This window comes from Salmo salar, chromosome 12 (assembly GCF_965601325.2).
Source record: "Salmo salar chromosome 12, fSalSal1, whole genome shotgun sequence".
In the NCBI taxonomy this organism is placed as follows: Eukaryota; Metazoa; Chordata; class Actinopteri; order Salmoniformes; family Salmonidae; genus Salmo; species Salmo salar.
Window position 1 is genome coordinate 69,897,471 of NC_138302.1, and position 18,916 is coordinate 69,916,386.

Here is an 18,916-nt window from a genome sequence, read left to right on the forward strand (position 1 = left end):
AACCTCATTATGCTAAGAGGTAATAAATTATTAAAACTATTAGTAAAACTTAAGGTACATTCACTTCCCCAACTCAGCTCATAGTGCTCAACTAAGACAGTACGGAAGGGTGGATGCTATAAAACAGGCACAGAATGGTTCAGTCAAATATCAATGTGCAAGGTTGCTAACCTGGTAGAGTGCCGTTGTTAGCGATGAAGCTAGCCATGTCGATGTGGCGGTTGTCGATCCTCAGGTCCTTCATGCAGCCCACAAACTGCCGGTTCTGGATGGGGAAGTCCTCAGGCAGTTTGGGCACGCCCCCTAGGAGGAGAGGACCAGTCAGATCCAGAGATCTACAGCAGAAGGACAGGACAGAGTCAGGCACATTTAGAATCTGTCACTCAGCTCTGCTTCTATACCACAACACATTATAAACACTGAGCTCTGCTTCTATACCACAACATATCATTAAAAACACTGAGCTCTGCTTCAATACCACAACATATCATTAAAAACACTGAGCTCTGCTTCTATACCACAACATATCATTAAAAACACTGAGCTCTGCTTCTATACCACAACATATCATTAACACTGAGCTCTGCTTCTATACCACAACATATCATTAAAAACACTGAGCTCTGCTTCAATACCACAACATATCATTAAAAACACTGAGCTCTGCTTCTATACCACAACATATCATTAAAAACACTGAGCTCTGCTTCAATACCACAACATATCATTAAAAACACTGAGCTCTGCTTCAATACCACAACATATCATTAAAAACACTGAGCTCTGCTTCTATACCACAACATATCATTAAAAACACTGAGCTCTGCTTCAATACCACAACATATCATTAAAAACACTGAGCTCTGCTTCTATACCACAACATATCATTAAAAACAATGAGCTCTGCTTCTATACCACAACATATCATTAAAAACACTGAGCTCTGCTTCTATACCACAACATATCATTAAAAACAATGAGCTCTGCTTCTATACCACAACATATCATTAAAAACACTGAGCTCTGCTTCAATACCACAACATATCATTAAAAACACTGAGCTCTGCTTCAATACCACAACATATCATTAAAAACACTGAGCTCTGCTTCTATACCACAACATATCATTAAAAACAATGAGCTCTGCTTCTATACCACAACATATCATTAAAAACACTGAGCTCTGCTTCTATACCACAACATATCATTAAAAACAATGAGCTCTGCTTCTATACCACAACATATCATTAAAAACACTGAGCTCTGCTTCTATACCACAACATATCATTAACACTGAGCTCTGCTTCTATACCACAACATATCATTAAAAACACTGAGCTCTGCTTCAATACCACAACATATCATTAAAAACAATGAGCTCTGCTTCTATACCACAACATATCATTAAAAACACTTAGCTCTGCTTCTATACCACAACATATCATTAAAAACAATGAGCTCTGCTTCTATACCACAACATATCATTAAAAACACTTAGCTCTGCTTCTATACCACAACATATCATTAAAAACACTGAGCTCTGCTTCTATATCACAACATATCATTAAAAACACTGAGCTCTGCTTCAATACCACAACATATCATTAAAAACACTGAGCTCTGCTTCTATACCACAACATATCATTAAAAACACTGAGCTCTGCTTCTATACCACAACATATCATTAAAAACACTGAGCTCTGCTTCTATACCACAACATATCATTAACACTGAGCTCTGCTTCTATACCACAACATATCATTAACACTGAGCTCTGCTTCTATATCACAACATATCATTAAAAACAATGAGCTCTGCTTCTATACCACAACATATCATTAAAAACACTTAGCTCTGCTTCTATACCACAACATATCATTAACACTTAGCTCTGCTTCTACTAGCTTGGCTTCTATACCAAAACACATCAACACAACAGAACAGCGTTTATTAAATATTTATCAGACACATTTTGCAGCTTGTTTTTTTCCAGGGAGGATAACAGATACACCCCACTGAAGTAAAACATGTTTACGATGGTTTACAAGCTGGACGTGGCAGACTTTATTTTAAAAAAGTATAATCTGTACCATAATGAGAGCCCTGTTTTGCTCAGCCAATTGGGATTTCTCTTTTGCTGTTGGCGTCACGACAATAGTACACTAGATGAAGAGTAAGTTCAGCTTGTGGCAATTTCTTTTAACTGAATTCATGGCTTCAAAAGGCTTTTACTCAACTACTATAACTGCAACTGTTGGCAAATAACAGTGCACAGTGAAATACCAGTAAGACCCTCCCATTCCCTTACTTTTTGGATCCTGATTGGCTGCCCTGGGCAGAGCAGGTGTAGTTCCCGATTACATGACCAAATCGCAGTGCCACTGAGGTGTCACAGTTGTCCACGGTTACTACGACGACCTTCTGGTCAGAGGGACCCTGGGGCATGCTGGCCTGGTTTAGGATTGGCTGTGAGGAGAGAAGAGGAGTTGTTGAGTTTGGCTCCAGTGTTATGGTGAGAGCACCTACAGCAGCTGGGTGGGGGGAGCAGGAAGTCACCTGACAAACTACTGGAAATAGCAGCACATGGTGATAGGAGTTTCTAAATAGTACAGCATTTATAAGTTATGCTATTCCTTCCTAAATGGGCAATACTGTATGTGTTTGGGAAGAACGTGGACATACATACAGTATGTAGTGTTTGGTTATGGATGGCTAGATTGAGAGGAACCGAAAAGCACACATTAGGCTATAATGAGCCTTCTGGGACTGTTCAGAGGATTCTTTGAAAATAAAAATCACAGGTGTATCTCAAGGACTGCTTGAGGCTAAAAATATGCTGAGACTCTAGGTTTCTTCTTCAAGTTACAAAAGGCAGGTAAATGTGTGGAAGTTTATTTTTGTCTCAGAATATCCAATTTATTGTTTGTGTGTGTCACTGTCGGGCATTTTTGGTTGCTCAGCACATAAATAGATTGCTTGTCTGTCTGAAGGTAGCGTGAAGTTGTGCCACACATCATATAAGTGTGATCATAACCAAATCTGTCTAACAAGGTGTCAAAAACTCAGTAATCACACTTATTTTTCAAATGCAAAATACTAAGCGTAAAAACTAGCATTAAAAATAAAAAACACTCACCATCTACTTTGTCATTGAAACATTCACCCTAGAGAAGGATTTTCTCAAGTCAAGTGCTTCAATTAAAAACAAAAGACTTCAAACAATCTAAGAAGCTTTAACAACCCTAATGAAAAGTTTGAATCAATTCTGAAGAGAAAAGTCAGCCATTAGCTTTTATATTCAGCCCTACAGTATTCTGGAACATCACCCCAATTTATCTCAATGTTTTCAGTGCTTCAATAATTTAAAGCCAAACACTCACAGTTCAAGTCAGAGGCTGACACATAACCAACAGCACACACACGGCGGAAAAGCCCCGCTCAACAGCACACACACACGGCGGAAAAGCCCTGCTCAACAGCACACACACGGTGGAAAAGCCCTGCTCAACAGCACACACGCGGTGGAAAAGCCCTGCTCAACAGCACACACGCGGTGGAAAAGCCCTGCTCAACAGCACACACGCGGTGGAAAAGCCCTGCTCAACAGCACAGTGACGGTCTTCTTCAGCACAAAGGATCTCTTTCATTGTGTGAGGAATCAATGGAGGGAGAAACAAGAGAAGGAGGGGCGGAGAGGGGTAGAATAACGATCCCGTCAATAAAGGTCACAACCTCTTTTCAAACACAAACGTTTCCCGAGGTCACACAGAGCTCATATTGACCGTTAGCCCGGTTAGAGCTTGTGTCAGCAGCAGCTAGGCTAGCAGCACTGTAATGAGAGGGGTAACCACCACTGACCATCCCACTGTTGACTGACCAGGCCTGGGCACTGAGCTATGGACAGAGCATATAGGAATAGTCTCCATGTGCAGTGTGGTCTTGTGCTGAGCGATTAACTGAAATGTTGATTCTTTTTGGTTTTTTAAACAACTTATTGACCAACATCGGTTCAATTATTTGAATTCCATTACGTTAGTTTTTTTCCTGTGAGCTCAAAGCGCAGTTCTTCAGAGAGAAATCAGATCAAGCCCGAACTGTGTAGATTGGAGTTGTGGTTTCCAACAGGCCAATATTCTACATAGTTTAGTGCAGAAAACGTTGTAATTAACTACAATGACCATAACCTATTGCGCTGCCAACTTGTCCGGTCTGTGTGGAGCAGACACAGAGGGAAAGAGATGGAAGAATGCGCGATCGAGATGGTATGCCTTATTGACTATGAAGAACTACTAAAATAGTGATTGTTGTCAGACAGCATAGGCAGCAGCTCTATAGAGATGAGACGATGACTTGGAATGAAATAGCCTAATAAAGTCATCAACTAAAATATTTTATTTAAGTAATGTGAATAAAAGATCATCAATGATAAGCAGTAATGGACAGTCACTACCATCATGGGACTTTAATTGTTTTATTCTGTGTTGTTACAGCATTCAACCCACATTTCGGCCTATATCGAATCTTCCATTCCTCTCAAAAGTTTTAGAAAAAGCTGTTGCACAGCAACTCACTGCCTTCCTGAAGACAAACAATGTATACGAAACGCTGCAGTCTGGTTTTAGACCCCATCATAGCACTGAGACTGCACTTGTGAAGGTGGTAAATGACCTTTTAATGACGTCAGACCGAGGCTCTGCATCTGTCCTCGTGCTCCTAGATCTTAGTGCCGCTTTTGATACCATCGATCACCACATTCTTTTGGAGAGATTGGAAACCCAAATTGGTCTACATGGACAAGTTCTGGCCTGGTTTAGATCTTATCTGTCGGAAAGATATCAGTTTGTCTCTGTGAATGGTTTGTCCTCTGACAAATCAATTGTAAATTTCGGTGTTCCTCAAGGTTCCGTTTTAGGACCACTATTGTTTTCACTATATATTTTACCTCTTGGGGATGTCATTCGAAAACATAATGTTAAATTTCACTGCTATGCGGACGACACACAGCTGTACATTTCAATGAAACATGGTGAAGCCCCAAAATTGCCCTCGCTAGAAGCCTGTGTTTCAGACATAAAGAAGTGGATGGCTGCAAACTTTCTACTTTTAAACTTGGACAAAACAGAGATGCTTGTTCTAGGTCCCAAGAAACAAAGAGATCTTCTGTTGAATCTGACAATGAATCTGGATGGTTGTACAGTCGTCTCAAATAAAACTGAAGGACCTCGGCGTTACTCTGGACCCTGATCTCTCTTTTGAAGAACATATCAAGACTGTTTCAAGGACAGCTTTTTTCCATCTACGTAACATTGCAAAAATCAGAAATGTTCTGTCCAAAAATGACGCAGAAAAATTTATCCATGCTTTTGTTACTTCTAGGCTGGACTACTGCAATGCTCTACTTTCCGGCTACCCGGATAAAGCACTAAATAAACTTCAGTTAGTGCTAAATACGGCTGCTAGAATCCTGACTAGAACCAAAAAATTTGATCATATTACTCCAGTGCTAGCCTCCCTACACTGGCTTCCTGTTAAGGCAAGGGCTGATTTCAAGGTTTTACTGCTAACCTACAAAGCATTACATGGGCTTGCTCCTACCTATCTTTCCGATTTGGTCCTGCCGTACATACCTACACGTACAAGACGCAGGCCTCCTAATTGTCCCTAGAATTTCTAAGCAAGCGGCTGGAGGTAGGGCTTTCTCCTATAGAGCTCCATTTTTATGGAATGGTCTGCCTACCAATGTGAGAGACGCAGACTCAGTCTCAACCTTTAAGTCTTTACTGAAGACTTATCTCTTCAGTAGGTCCTATGATTAAGTATAGTCTGGCCCAGGAGTGTGAAGGTGAACGGAAAGGCTGGAGCAACGAACCGCCCTTGCTGTCTCTGCCTTGCCGGTTCCCCTCTTTCCACTGGGATTCTCTGCCTCTAACCCTTTTACAGGGGCTGAGTCACTGGCTTACTGGTGTTCTTCCATGCCGTCCATGGGAGGGGTGCGTCACTTGAGTGGGTTGAGTCACTGACGTGGTCTTCCTGTCTGGGTTGGCGCCCCCCCTTGGGTTGTGCCATGGCGGAGATCGTTGTGGGCTATACTCGGCCTCGTCTTAGGACGGTAAGTTGGTGGTTGGAGACATCCCTCTAGTGGTGTGGGGGCTGTGCTTTGGCAAAGTGGGTGGGGTTATATCCTGCCTGTTTGGCCCTGTCCGGGGGTATCATCGGATGGGGCCACAGTGTCTTCTGATCCCTCCTGTCTCAGCCTCCAGTATTTATGCTGCAGTAGTTTATGTGTCGGGGGGCTAGGGTCAGTCTGTTACATCTGGAGTATTTCTCTTGTCTTATCCGGTGTCCTGTGTGAATTTAAATATGCTCTCTCTAATTCTCTCTTTCTCTTTCTGTCTTTCTCTCGGAGGACCTGAGCCCTAGGACCATGCCTCAGGACTACCTGGTATGATGACTCCTTGCTGTCCCCAGTCCACCTGGCCGTGCTGCTGCTCCAGTTTCAACTGTTCTGCCTGCGGCTATGGAACCCTGACCTGTTCACCGGACGTGCTTGTTGCACCCTCGACAACTACTATGATTATTATTATTTGACCATGCTGGTCATTTATGAACATTTTAACATTTTAACATCTTGACTATGTTCTGTTATAATATCCACCCTGCACAGCCAGAAGAGGACTGGCCACCCCTCATAGCCTGGTTCCTCTCTAGGTTTCTTCCTAGGTTTTTGTCCTTTCTAGGGAGTTTTTCCTAGGGAGTTTTTCCTAGCCACCGTGATTCTTTCACATGCTTTGCTTGCTGTTTGGGGTTTTAGGCTGGGTTTCTGTACAGCACTTTGAGATATCAGCTGATGTACGAAGGGCTATATAAATAGATTTGATTTGAATTTGATTGATTTACATTTTAAAGAAAATAATCTAAACCAAAATTGAACCGACCTCTAATCGCTCAGTAGCGATTACTGTTGCTCTCTCCTGGGTGGCCTAATTGTTGAGAGCTGAGGAGTACATGTGATTTTGGGGGGGGGGGGGGGGGTGATTTAAAAAATAAATTGTATCTTCTTAACAAAAATATAATTATCTTATTTTATTCATAGCATAAGATTATCATAAATTACACTTGTGATTTGTCTACATATTCCTGCAGAGCCATAATAACTGTCTGAGCCCTTTAATCAAATGGGGCCAAGAATACAGACCAGACAAATGGAGTATAGGTGGACCTTACACACACTGCTGGCATAACACATCTTGACAGCTGTAATATTGTAGGTCATGACAGAGCCCCATCCCTTTTCCCAGGAGCACTGCAGACAGAGGCAATGCCACATCTCCCTCACATGGTTCTCATTCCAACCCTGTATCCTATCCAGTGAGTAGATTAGATTATATCTGTGCTTGCAGCATGCTATTAATACAGCTGTCCCATTGAGGGGCTGTCTGTGAGGAGCTGAATACTGGAGGAGCTCATTGTGGGTCTTGTGATCACACTTGGCTGCCTCTGAGAGGATGGAGACTTAATTACATTGTTCCACTGCACTGATCAAATATTAGCCCTCCTCTTTAAACACCTCATCTGTCTCCCATTAGGCATTATTATCGTATCTAATAACTGGCAAATAGGATTACTTGCTTTGCTGATTTGAGTCTGAAATATGTGCAGATGGATTTCATTATTCACAACACACCAGCTACTAGAAAGGTAGAAAGAACCTCCAAACCTGTTGACCAAAATGTCTTCATTCTTTAGTTGAACCTTTGTGAGGCAATGGGAAACTAATTTGTTGGGACAAACAAACCTGCAGTGTGAGATGGTCTGTTAGAATGGTCACAAACCAAATCACCCGACACGCTCTTTTCCACGGTTCCCCTCAGTTGAGAAAGGTCCGGAACAGACTGGTCCAAATTCTCTGGTTCGTTCACTGACCTACGCATTGGGCCATCGCTCCCAGCAGCAATCATCAGTCATGGCTGTTGACTCTGCTATAATGACTCTTTGCTAATTTCTGTCAGCCGCTCAGGCTGCTACACAAAGCCCCAGCCTGTCAGAGCTGATTGGAGAGAATATTTACTCAGGACTACATAAAAACACTGTTCCCCTCATTACAGCGGGGCGACAGGGAAACATGGGAATATGAGTTCATTGTTATCCACGATGACAGGGATGGACAGGAGGAGCATGGGAGCAAACAACAGTAATATTAGGTCTGACTGGAAACACCATAGCAACCAGAGAGGTTAGCCCTGAAGCGCAGTGTCCCGCTCAAAGCCCAAGTCAAAACCTCTCTCGCCTTTCTTTTCCTCCTTTTGCTCCTCTCCCACCCTGTTTTTCTCTCCTTGCTGGTGAACAGAGAGCGGGGCACCTTCCCCGGGGCCGCATCATTCACTGCCTATGGTTCCTTTGGAGGCCGAGCCCAGCACAAAAGCAGTGGTCATTGCCATTCTCCACACCCCCCCTCTCCCCTGAAAGGCACATTTCAATCTAAAATGCCCCCACCTCATCCCACCCACCCCCCCGCGGACAGGCCGGGGTGAGCCAGCCGGCATGAGATACCTCAGAGGGGAGGAGCCATCATTCTACCTCTATGACTCACTGGATCTGGACCAATGAGACAATGCTACTGCAGCGGGTGTGAACTTTGATGGGAGGGGTTAGTTCAACCAAAACTCTGGGCAGTTTTCTAGGAAAATGTCCCTTCCATTGGTCTGTGCCTCTGCTTAACATTATGCTTGTTCCATTATTGAGTTCATGTGTGTATTGTGCTAAAGATGAGTAGGAAACTAGCTGGTAAAATGTGATAGAAAAGAAAACAGCTCGTTACAGTGTGAGCAGTGGGCACTCAAGAGGAAGCACTTCTGTAGGTCACTGGAGACTGTCATTGTCTGTTTAATCCCAGAACTACTAGGTCACAATAAAACAAGCCATGGAGACTGTCATTGGACTTGTTGGTTTGTAACAAAGTGATTAATGAAAGAATAATGTCCCCGCTTTGATGGGAACCAAAGACTTGTCCTCCAATGGCCCAGGAGATTGTGTGTTCCCTCACATTCTGCTGGCTGAATCTGACATGGCCCTGTTATTATAGACCATGAATAGAATATCCACACTAGGAGGGGGTTGCCTGGCAACAGCTTTATGATGCAAAGTGACTTCCTGAATAGACCAAAATGTAACATCCTGTGTGTTGGTCTGGGGGGATGGCTGAAAAGGATGGGGATAAGGGGTAGTGGGGTGGTGGGTTATAGTTCCATACATTCTTCACTGATTGATATGGAAATAAAAAAGTTGAAGCCGTCGTCAAGGAAAAATATCTTGTTTGTATGAGTTCTATTTTCACCAACATATACTCTGAGCATAGCTGTGAAAACATTCCTCCCACCCTTTTCTAGTGTCTCTCTCGCTCTTTATCCGTCTGTCTCATCCCCCTCTCTCATTCCTCCTATGTCTGTCTGGCACACTGCCCATTCCACTGTCCCATCAACAGTTCTGTGGAATGACACAGCAGCAGTTCTGACAGGATGCAGCACAGTGAAAACGTCCACAGAGGACCGTGGGTATTCTTCTCCCGGTGTGGTCCAGCTAGAATCATGACCCTCATCACTCTATAGACAGTCGCCGTCAGACACTTGAAGTACAGCTGATCTAGTATAAATGGATGTCATCAGGACACGAAGTACAGTGTATAAATCTATATCCAGATCTACAAACACTACACAACATCCATAAATCAATTACCGGTATACAAGTCAATTGAAGGCCAAACATGTTAAGAAAATATGTCTTGTATCTATATGTCTCATATTTCAAGTCTGTGGTAAATGACAAACATAATTAAGTTTAGGCATGTACTGTACTGATGTTGGAAATGAACTGCTCTTCGTCCTCCTGCTCAGTGCTTCAGAGTGAGGTCTGATAAAGCCAAGTCTATAATGGGCCTTTTCAGTAGCCTAGTCTGACTCAAGTTACTGTATATCCCAGCCCAGACCCAGCAAATCTGTGTTTTGTCTAGTGTTGAACCAGTCTACACTTTATAGGACCACAAGGCCTAGCCCAGGTTTCCCCCGACGTACCTTGTTGTAGTAGTGAACTTGCACCACATGCCACTGGCCATCACTGACACCTCCAAGGATGTAGGGCGACACAGTCGTCTTGGTCTCACCTAAAAAAAGAACAAGTCAGCAAAGGTTATTCACACATCATTGGATCAGGGCTAGTGCCAACACTTGTCACCATCACATGTGAATATATTAATAACAACCATCTTTAGATTTGGGATTAATTGGCTGATATGCACTAACAGAAGCCCCTCCTACCTGCAGAGAAGGTGAGCTGGATCTGCTCGTTAATGATTTCCACAGCGATGAAGTCGTGCTTCTCGTTGAAGCGGCCATTGTAGAGCAACAAACCATTTGGCTCCTTTGTGGCAAATCTGGAAGACAGAAAGAAACAGGGCTCAGAGTGTCCATTCACAGCCAAAGACTCGAAGAGAGAGTAAACAACAGTCTTTTCACTGACGGACGGACTATGTGAAAATGCTTTCTGTAAATATAACTAGTCATTGCTGCAATATATGCATTTTCAACTTCCACATTGAACATTCAGTGCTGAAAAACATGTCTAAATGGTTCTGTATCAATATCCTGTTTAGTCTTCTCATACCCATGTCTAGAACCCCATCCAGTACCCTCACCACCAGACAGACAGACGTACAATATACTGACTGACATGCCCTGTTATAGCAGAGAATACAGATTATGAACGCACCAGAAAATGTTTTTCCTTTCCCATTAGGTTACTAGGAGGGCATATTGATGCACAGTCCCTCGTGATTCACCATTGAGGAGCAGAGAGGAGAAATTGTAATAATGCTGCAATTTTTCCACATATCACTGAGCACCCAACAGGGTTAACCACCACAACCACCGTTCTCTGACAGAGATGGAGAAAAGCGCTACAAAATAATGTAATATCTGCAGTGTAGGTGTGGAGCATGACACAGTCCATAAAGTCAGACAGCATGCCGTGGACAGTGACTAAACCACAGAAATAGAATGTCCATAGAGCTGGAGGTCATTGTGTTGTCTTTTACTGTAACGTTAATAGACAGGCGCATTTAACCAATCCAGTGCACCTCTGGCTCCCATCCAGAGGCCACGCCAAGTGACGCCACTAATGCTCTCGTCCAACCTGGGATTCAAGGAACGACGCGCTCCAACCGCAGAAAGACCACAGGGCATAGAAAAAAGACAGCACTAGTTCTATAAAAAAATCAAATCAAAAATCGAATCAAATTTTATTAGTCACATATGCAGAATACAAGAGGTTACACCTTACAGTGAAATGCTTACTTATGAGTGCCTAACCAACAGTGCAGTTTCAAGAGATAAGGATAAGAATAAGAGATAAATGTAACAAGTAATTAAAGAGCAGCTGTTAAAATAACAATATATACAGGGGGGTGCCGGTACAGAGTCAATGTGCGGCAGCACAGGTTAGTTGAGGTAGTATTGTACATGTAGGTAGAGTTAATTAAAGTGACTATGCATAGATGACAACAGAGAGTGGCAGTTGTGTGGAGAGGGGGGGGGCAATGCAAAAAGTCTGGGTAGCCAAATCATTGGGTCACTGAGTTCTGAGGTGTCTTAATTTGATTCACCACAAAGGTAAAAAGCTCATGTGTGACACCGTGTTACCTTATATAATCATATTGCAGGCAGTCCAGGCCAAATGCAGAAGTTGCCAGAAAATTATAGAACCAGAAAATCATTTCCCCTCATTCATGTCCCAGGGGACCACACAGTGGATGTGCTCCGTTTTATGTTTGGAACATTCTGAACATCTGTGGGAGAACTGAGAGCCCTGTCGTCTGTGTTACTGGTGTGACTCGTTGGTGCTTGTAGTCCGCATCTGCCTGTTCAGATGGAGACCGTGTCAGACGGATGAAGCCTACTTTCTTATTTTAAATGAGGGAGAGATTCCAGAGATCTAAATACAATCTCTCAGGATGCTCTCAGAGCACATTGGTAAATGTTGCGAGGCTGTGTGTGGGTGTGTGTGCCAGTGTGTGAGCGTGCATGCATTATCCCAGAGTGTAGCCATGGGGCACAGCAATGCTGACCTGCTTACTGAGGAGAATGATAATCGTGACCTCAGACAAGAGGGAAGAGGAGAAAAACAAACGCACCAACTGATTACAATAACACTGAATATCTCAAACATGTTCACCCATGACTGCATGGCCACGCACGACTGCAAAACCGTCATTAAGTTTGCTGACGACACAACGGTGGTAGGCCTGATCACCAACGACGATGAGGCAGCCTATAGGGAGGAAGTCAGAAACCAGGCAGTGTGGTGCCAGGACAACAACCTTCCTCTCAACATCAGCCAGACAATGGAGATGATCATGGATTACAGTAAACGGAGGGACGAGCACGCTCCCATCCATTGCGACAGGGCTGTAGTGGAGCGGGTCGAGAGTTTCAAGTTACTCAGTCTCCACATCACTAAGGAATTAACAAGGTCCACACACACCAACGCAGTCGTGAAGGCGGCACGACAACGCCTCTTCCCCCTCAAGAGGCTGAAAAGATTTGGCAAAGATACAGCTGCACCATTGAGAGCATCTTGACTGGCTGCATTACTACTTGGTATGGTAACTGCTTGACATCCGACCGCAAGGCGCTACAGAGGGTAATGTGTACGGCCTAATGCGTACGACTTATCTCACCTACTGCACGGCAAGCGGTACCGATGCACCAAGTCTGGAACCAACAGGACCCTAAACAGCTTCTACACCCAAGCCATAAGACTGCTAAATAGTTAACCAAATAGCTACTTGGAAGGCTTTCCACGAGATGTTGGAACATTGCTGCGGGGACTTGCTTCCATTCAGCCACAAGAGCATTAGTGAGATCGGGAACTGATGTTGGGCGATTAGTCCTGGCTCGCAGTCGGCATTCTAATTCATACCAAAGATGTTTGATGGGGTTGTGGTCAGGGCTCTGTGCAGACCAGTCAAGTTCTTCCACACCGATCTCGACAAACCTTTTCTGTATGGACTTTGCTTTGTGCATGTGGGCATTATCATGCTGAAACAGGAAAGAGCCTTCCCCAAGCTGTTGCCACAAAGTTGGAAGCACAGAATTGTTGAGAATGTCATTGTATGCTGTAACATTAAGATTTCCCTTCACTGGAAGTAAAAGGGCCTAGCCCAAACCATGAAATTCCTCCTCCACCAAACGTTACAGTTGGCACTATGTATTTGGGCAGGTAGCATTATTCTGGCATCTGCCAAACCCAGATTTGTCCGTCGGACTGCCAGATGGTGAAGCGTGATTCATCACTCCAGATAATGTGTTTCCACTGCTCCAGAGTCCAATGGCGACGAGCTTTACACCACTCCAGTCAACGCTTGGCATTGCACATGTGACCTTAGGCTTGTGTGCAGCTGCTCGGCCATGGAAACCCATTTCATGAAGCTCTCAACCAACAGTTCTTGTGCTGACGTTGCTTCCAGAGTCAGTTTGGAACTCGGTAGTGAGTGTTGCGATCGAGGACATTAGATTTTTACGCGCTATGCGCTTCAGCACGCGGAGGTCCTGTTCTATGAGCTTGTGTGGTCTACCACTTCATGGCTGAGCCGTTGTTGCTCCTAGATGTTTCCACTTCAAAATAACAGCACTTACAGTTGACCGCGGCAGCTCTAGCAGGGCAGAAATTTGACAAACTGTTGAAAAGGTGGCATCCTATGACGGTACCACGTTGAAAGTCAATGAGCTCTTCAGTAAGTTCATTCTACTGACAATGTTTGTCTACGGAGATTGCATGGCTGTGTGCTGTCAGCACCGTGTGGCTCAAATAGCTGAATCCACTAATTTGAAAGGGTGTCCACATACTTGTGTGTATTTACCTCAATTACCTCGTACCCCTGCACATTGACTTGGTACTGGTAACCCATCTATATAGCTAAGTTATCGTTACTCATTGTCTATTTATTCCTTGTGTTATTATCTTTCTATTATTTTTCTATTTGCTGTGTTGGGAAGGGCCCGTAAGTCAGCATTTCACTGTTAGTCTAAACCTGTTGTTTACGAAGCATATGACACATACAGTTGGATTTGGTTTGATACAGAAAATCTTGTGTTGTTTATTATGGTTAGCATCTAGAAATATTATTTATTTTCATCTATGGCTTGGCCTTCTTGTCATCGATGAATAGGTTTCCAAGGCTTGTGCACACAGCTTCCAGATCCCCCCGGACTGAGTGCAATCAACCATAACTGACTCCTCTGGTAACATTATATGTCACATTAGGCTGCCATTAGCAAAGTTAACAACCAGTCTACACATATTGACATATGGAAGGGCCGAGGGCCATGGTATAATGGCAAGTTGATGTGACTGTATTAGACATGTGCATTGAGTAAGTCTCTTGATGGCCAAACCTGACATGAATACTAACAATGTGAGAGGTATTATTAAAATATGTGACACAAATGTTGCAGCTAAGGCTGTTTCTGGTAACAGACACACTTTCAACTCACACTTCCAACACACAATTTCCTCTTCCTGCTAACTCTCGCTCTACTGTAGTGCAGTCTACAGGCTCCACCTCACTGAGGTTTCCCCATGAGAAAAGCTCTTTACCACAGTAACCTGATCAAGCCAGGTTCAGGTAACAGAGCGCCCTGATAGACAGCCTGCTGGGTGTTAGCTGTTATATCCCCAGCTTTACACACCAGCTACTTCACAGCTCTGGGAGCAGTCTGGGAACTACAGGCCAAGGCTTTTAAGAGAGGTCGGAGCGGTTCTCGATCCAAAAGACTGCCATCTGAGCTACATTTAAACAAAGGCCACCACTTCCATAAAACTCACAAAGGCATATCATTCTCACCACTACTCATTAACGGCTAGTTTCAAGCCCTGCCAAGAACTTCTAGAGTGAGAAAACATCACAAATATATATAAAAATGGCCATTTAATTTTACAGTGATAGCAGCTGGGGGTTGCTATGATGGGATATTATACCCACTGTGGTGCTTTTATTGTCACTTGGGATGGAGCATTTCATTCAAATTAATGTACCCTTGTCTCATTTACATTAATGTACTTCCGTGATCGACTGTGTTCAGTGTTACTCATCTGCTTTATTTAAGCACCACCCTCCCCTGGCTACATCGCACAAGATACTAGTCTTTGATCTTGGACTAGAAATACAGCTTGCTCTACCTGTATCAGACAAATGACACAATTATGATTTAGTGCGCATATAAAACTGGATGGTCGTTAATTGAGAGCAAATACATGTTCCCAAAATATCAAGGCATACCAGGATGAAAGTCCCCTAGGTGTAGTAGTTCATCTCATATGCACACACACACACACACACACACACACACACACACACACACACACACACACACACACACACACGCATTTAACCATAGAAAAAGGTGTGGGAATATGGCTGAATATAAACAGTATAGTTTTTCCCTCCGCAAGGAAATTTAAACAAGCGAAATGCCGTTACAGGGACAAAGTGGAGTCGCAATTCAATGGCTCAGACACAAGACGTATGTGGCAGGGTCTACAGGAAATCACGGACTACAACTAGAAATCCAGCCCCGTCACGGACACCGACGTCACGCTTCCAGACAAACTAAAACACCTTCTTTGCCCACTGAGGATAATACAGTGCCACCGTCGAGGGCCACTAACAAGGACTGCGTACCCCCCCCCCTCCTCCTCCTTCTCCGTGGCCGACATGAGTAAAACATTTAAACGTGTTAACCCTCGCAAGGCTGCTGGCCCAGAGGGCATCCCTAGCCACGTCCTCAGAGCATGCGTAGACCAGCTGGCTGGTGTGTTTACGGACATATTCAATCGCTCTCTATCCCAGTCTGCTGTCCCCACATGCTTCAAGATGGCCACCATTGTTCCGGTACCCAAGAAGGCAAAGATAACTGAACTAAATGACTACCGCCCCGTAGCACTCACTTCTGTCATCATGAAGTACTTTTAGAGACTAGTCAAGGATCATATCACCTCCACCTTACCTGCCACCATAGACCCACTTAAATTTGCTTACTGCCCCAACAGGTCCACAGACGATGCAATCGCCATCACACTGCCCTATCACATCTGGACAAGAGGAATACCTATGTAAGAATGCTGTTCATTGACTACAGCTCAGCATTCAACACCATGGTATCCTCCAAGCTCATCACCAAGCTGGAGGTCCTGGGCCTCAACCCCACCCTGTGCAAATGAGTCCTGGACTTTGACGGGCTGCCCCCAGGTGGTGAAGGTAGAAAACAACATCTCCACTTCGCTGACCCGCAACACTGGGGCCCCGCAAGGGTGCGTGCTCAGTCCCCTCCTGTACTCCCTGTTCACTCATGACTGCACAGCCAAGCACAACTCCAACTCCATCATTAAGTTTGCTGATGACACAGCAGTGGTAGGCCTGATCACCGACAATGATGAGACAGCCTATAGGGAGGAGGTCAGAGACCAGACCGTGTGACGCAAGGACAACAACATCTCCCTCAACATGATCAAGACCAAGGAGATGATTGTGGACTACAGGGAAAGGAAGACTGAGCACGCGCCCATTCTCATCGACGGGGCTGTAGTGGAGCAGGTTGAGAGCTTCAAGTTCCTTGGTGTCCACATCACCAACAAACTAACATGGTCCAAGCACACCAAGACAGTCATGAAGAGGGCATGACAAAACCTATTCCCCCCTCAGGAGACTGAAAAGATTTGGCATGGGTCCTCAGATCCTCCAAAGGTTTTACAGCTGCACCATCGAGAGCATCCTGACGGGTTGCATCACTGCCTGGTATGGCAACTTCTCGGCCTCTGACCGCAAGGCACTACAGACGGTAGTGCATATGGCCCAGTGCATCACCGGGGCCAAGCTTCCTGCCATCCAGGAACTCTATACTAGGCGGTGTCAGAGGAAGGCCCTAAAAACTCCAGCAACCCTAGTCATACACTGTCCTCTCTGCTACCGCATGGCAAGCGGTACCGGAGTGCCAAGTCTTCGTCCCCCCCATACGCTGCTGCTACTCTCTATTATCTATGCATAGCCACTTTAATAACACTACCTGCATGTACATAATTACCTCGACACCGCCCCTGTATATAGCCCCGCTATTTTTATTTACTGCTGCTCTTTAATTATTTGTTTTTCTTATCTCTTACTTTTTTTTGGGGGGGGGGGGGGGGGGGATATAAGGGTTTGTAAGTAAGCATTGCACTGTAAGGTCTACACCTGTTGTATACGGAGCATGTGACAAATAACATTTGATTTATACTGTATTTTATACCATCTATTGCACCTGGCCTGTGCTGCTCGGCCATCGCTCATCCATATATTTCTATGTACATATTCTCATTCACCTCTTTAGATTGTGTGCATTAGGTAGTTGTTGGGGAATTGTTAGATATTACTGCACTGTCGGAAGTAAAAGCACAAGCATTTTGCTACACTCGCATTAACATCTGCTAACCATGTGTATGTGACCAATAACATTTGATTTGACCCTAGGGCCAGACTGTGTGTTGCATATCTCCAGCTTCAACTTGATGAGAGAGACAGAGGAGAAATAGGCCAAGCGCTGACTCAAAGCTCAAAGTGACCACTGAATGTAATCAGATCAGACTCCTGGGTCTCAGATTAATGTCCCCGGTTACACAAGGAGCCAGTCCAGAAAAGGTCAGTCCGCAGTCCCCATTAGAAACCTCTCTCGCCAGCTAGAGAAGATGAGTCTTTTAAAGACTACGGCCATTAAATGATTCAATAACTTCTGAAACACCAGGAAGCTTATGTAAATGAGAGGGGAGGCAGGCCATTAGAGGCGTGAGCGTATAAGAGCAGTTGTGGAATGTATGAAGTGATCATTTAAAGAGAGTAATGTTCGAGAGGAGTCATAAAAGAGAGAGAGGGTGGAGTGGTGGGAGGAAGAAGAACGAGAGAGGTGGAGAGAAGGAGTGAATCACAGTACTATATTTAGGGAGCTACTTGTACTACGAAAGTGAATGATTGAGATGGCACAATGTCCCACTGTGTGGGGTAGTTGTTGTACTTACGAGAGGGAGAGGGTGAAGTGGAAGCGCTGGCGGAGTCCCTTGAAGGTGAGGAAGGACTGCAGGGGGAAGTTCCTGGTGGTCATCTCACAGTAGGGCTTTTCATAACCGCCAGATGGGCACTCACACTTGAACCCTCCCACCAGCAGGTTCACACAGGTGCCCCCATTCTTACACACAGCTGGGCCGCAGCGCCCGGAGCGGGACGATAGCTCACACCGCTTGCCTGGAGGAAGAGAGAGGGGTAGAGAGAGAGGGGGAAGGGAAAGAGAGACCAGTCAGAATTACAACTATCAAGGTGACAAATTTCAGTGCCAGCCCTGGACAGTCTATGTGGGTAAAAAAATTATAATATTGGTCCTCCCTTCCAGTTCAACTTCACTAGTGTCTATTCTCATCAGACTTCTGCTGCGGTTTAATATGGGGCAAGACAAGATGCATTATGCCTCCAGCACTTACCACGAGCCTTCTCCGTGAGGGAGGGAATGTGAGAGAGAGGCAGAGATGGTGAGAAGAGGTCAAAGGACGCAGCAAGGAAGAGACATTTCAGACAGTGAACGAGACAAAAAGAGAGAAAGTCAGAGAGAGAGACAGAGAGAGTGCTATGGTAATGGGGAACTGTTAGTAAGCCTTCATGCATCGTGTAGCCCTGCACACTGCTTACAACATCTATTGGTCTCCAGTCTCTGGATGAGAAGCTGCAGTTGCTATGGCGAGACTGCACGCCTCCTTGCACGAGTTGGAATGTGTGTCAGAGCCACTCGGCAGCGTGGAACACTTCCAATGTGTGTAGAGTTACTGTACTGTTCACACCACACAGAAA

General features: G+C 44.6%; 1 protein-coding gene across 4 annotated transcripts in view; it reads right to left on the minus strand.

Moving 5' to 3' along the window:
• Positions 1 to 18,916, minus strand: part of celsr2 (cadherin, EGF LAG seven-pass G-type receptor 2) — an 82,985-nt gene that overhangs the window by 21,363 nt on the left and 42,706 nt on the right. For all 4 annotated transcript variants that reach the window (XM_014132987.3, XM_014132986.3, XM_014132985.3 and 1 more), the window contains exons 3-7: positions 18,097 to 18,319; positions 10,311 to 10,426; positions 10,068 to 10,156; positions 2,309 to 2,466; positions 172 to 335 (exon numbers count right to left, since the gene is read on the minus strand). In XM_014132987.3, the coding sequence (XP_013988462.3) occupies positions 172 to 335; positions 2,309 to 2,466; positions 10,068 to 10,156; positions 10,311 to 10,426; positions 18,097 to 18,319 (750 nt within the window). The remainder of the gene's footprint in view (positions 1 to 171; positions 336 to 2,308; positions 2,467 to 10,067; positions 10,157 to 10,310; positions 10,427 to 18,096; positions 18,320 to 18,916) is intronic.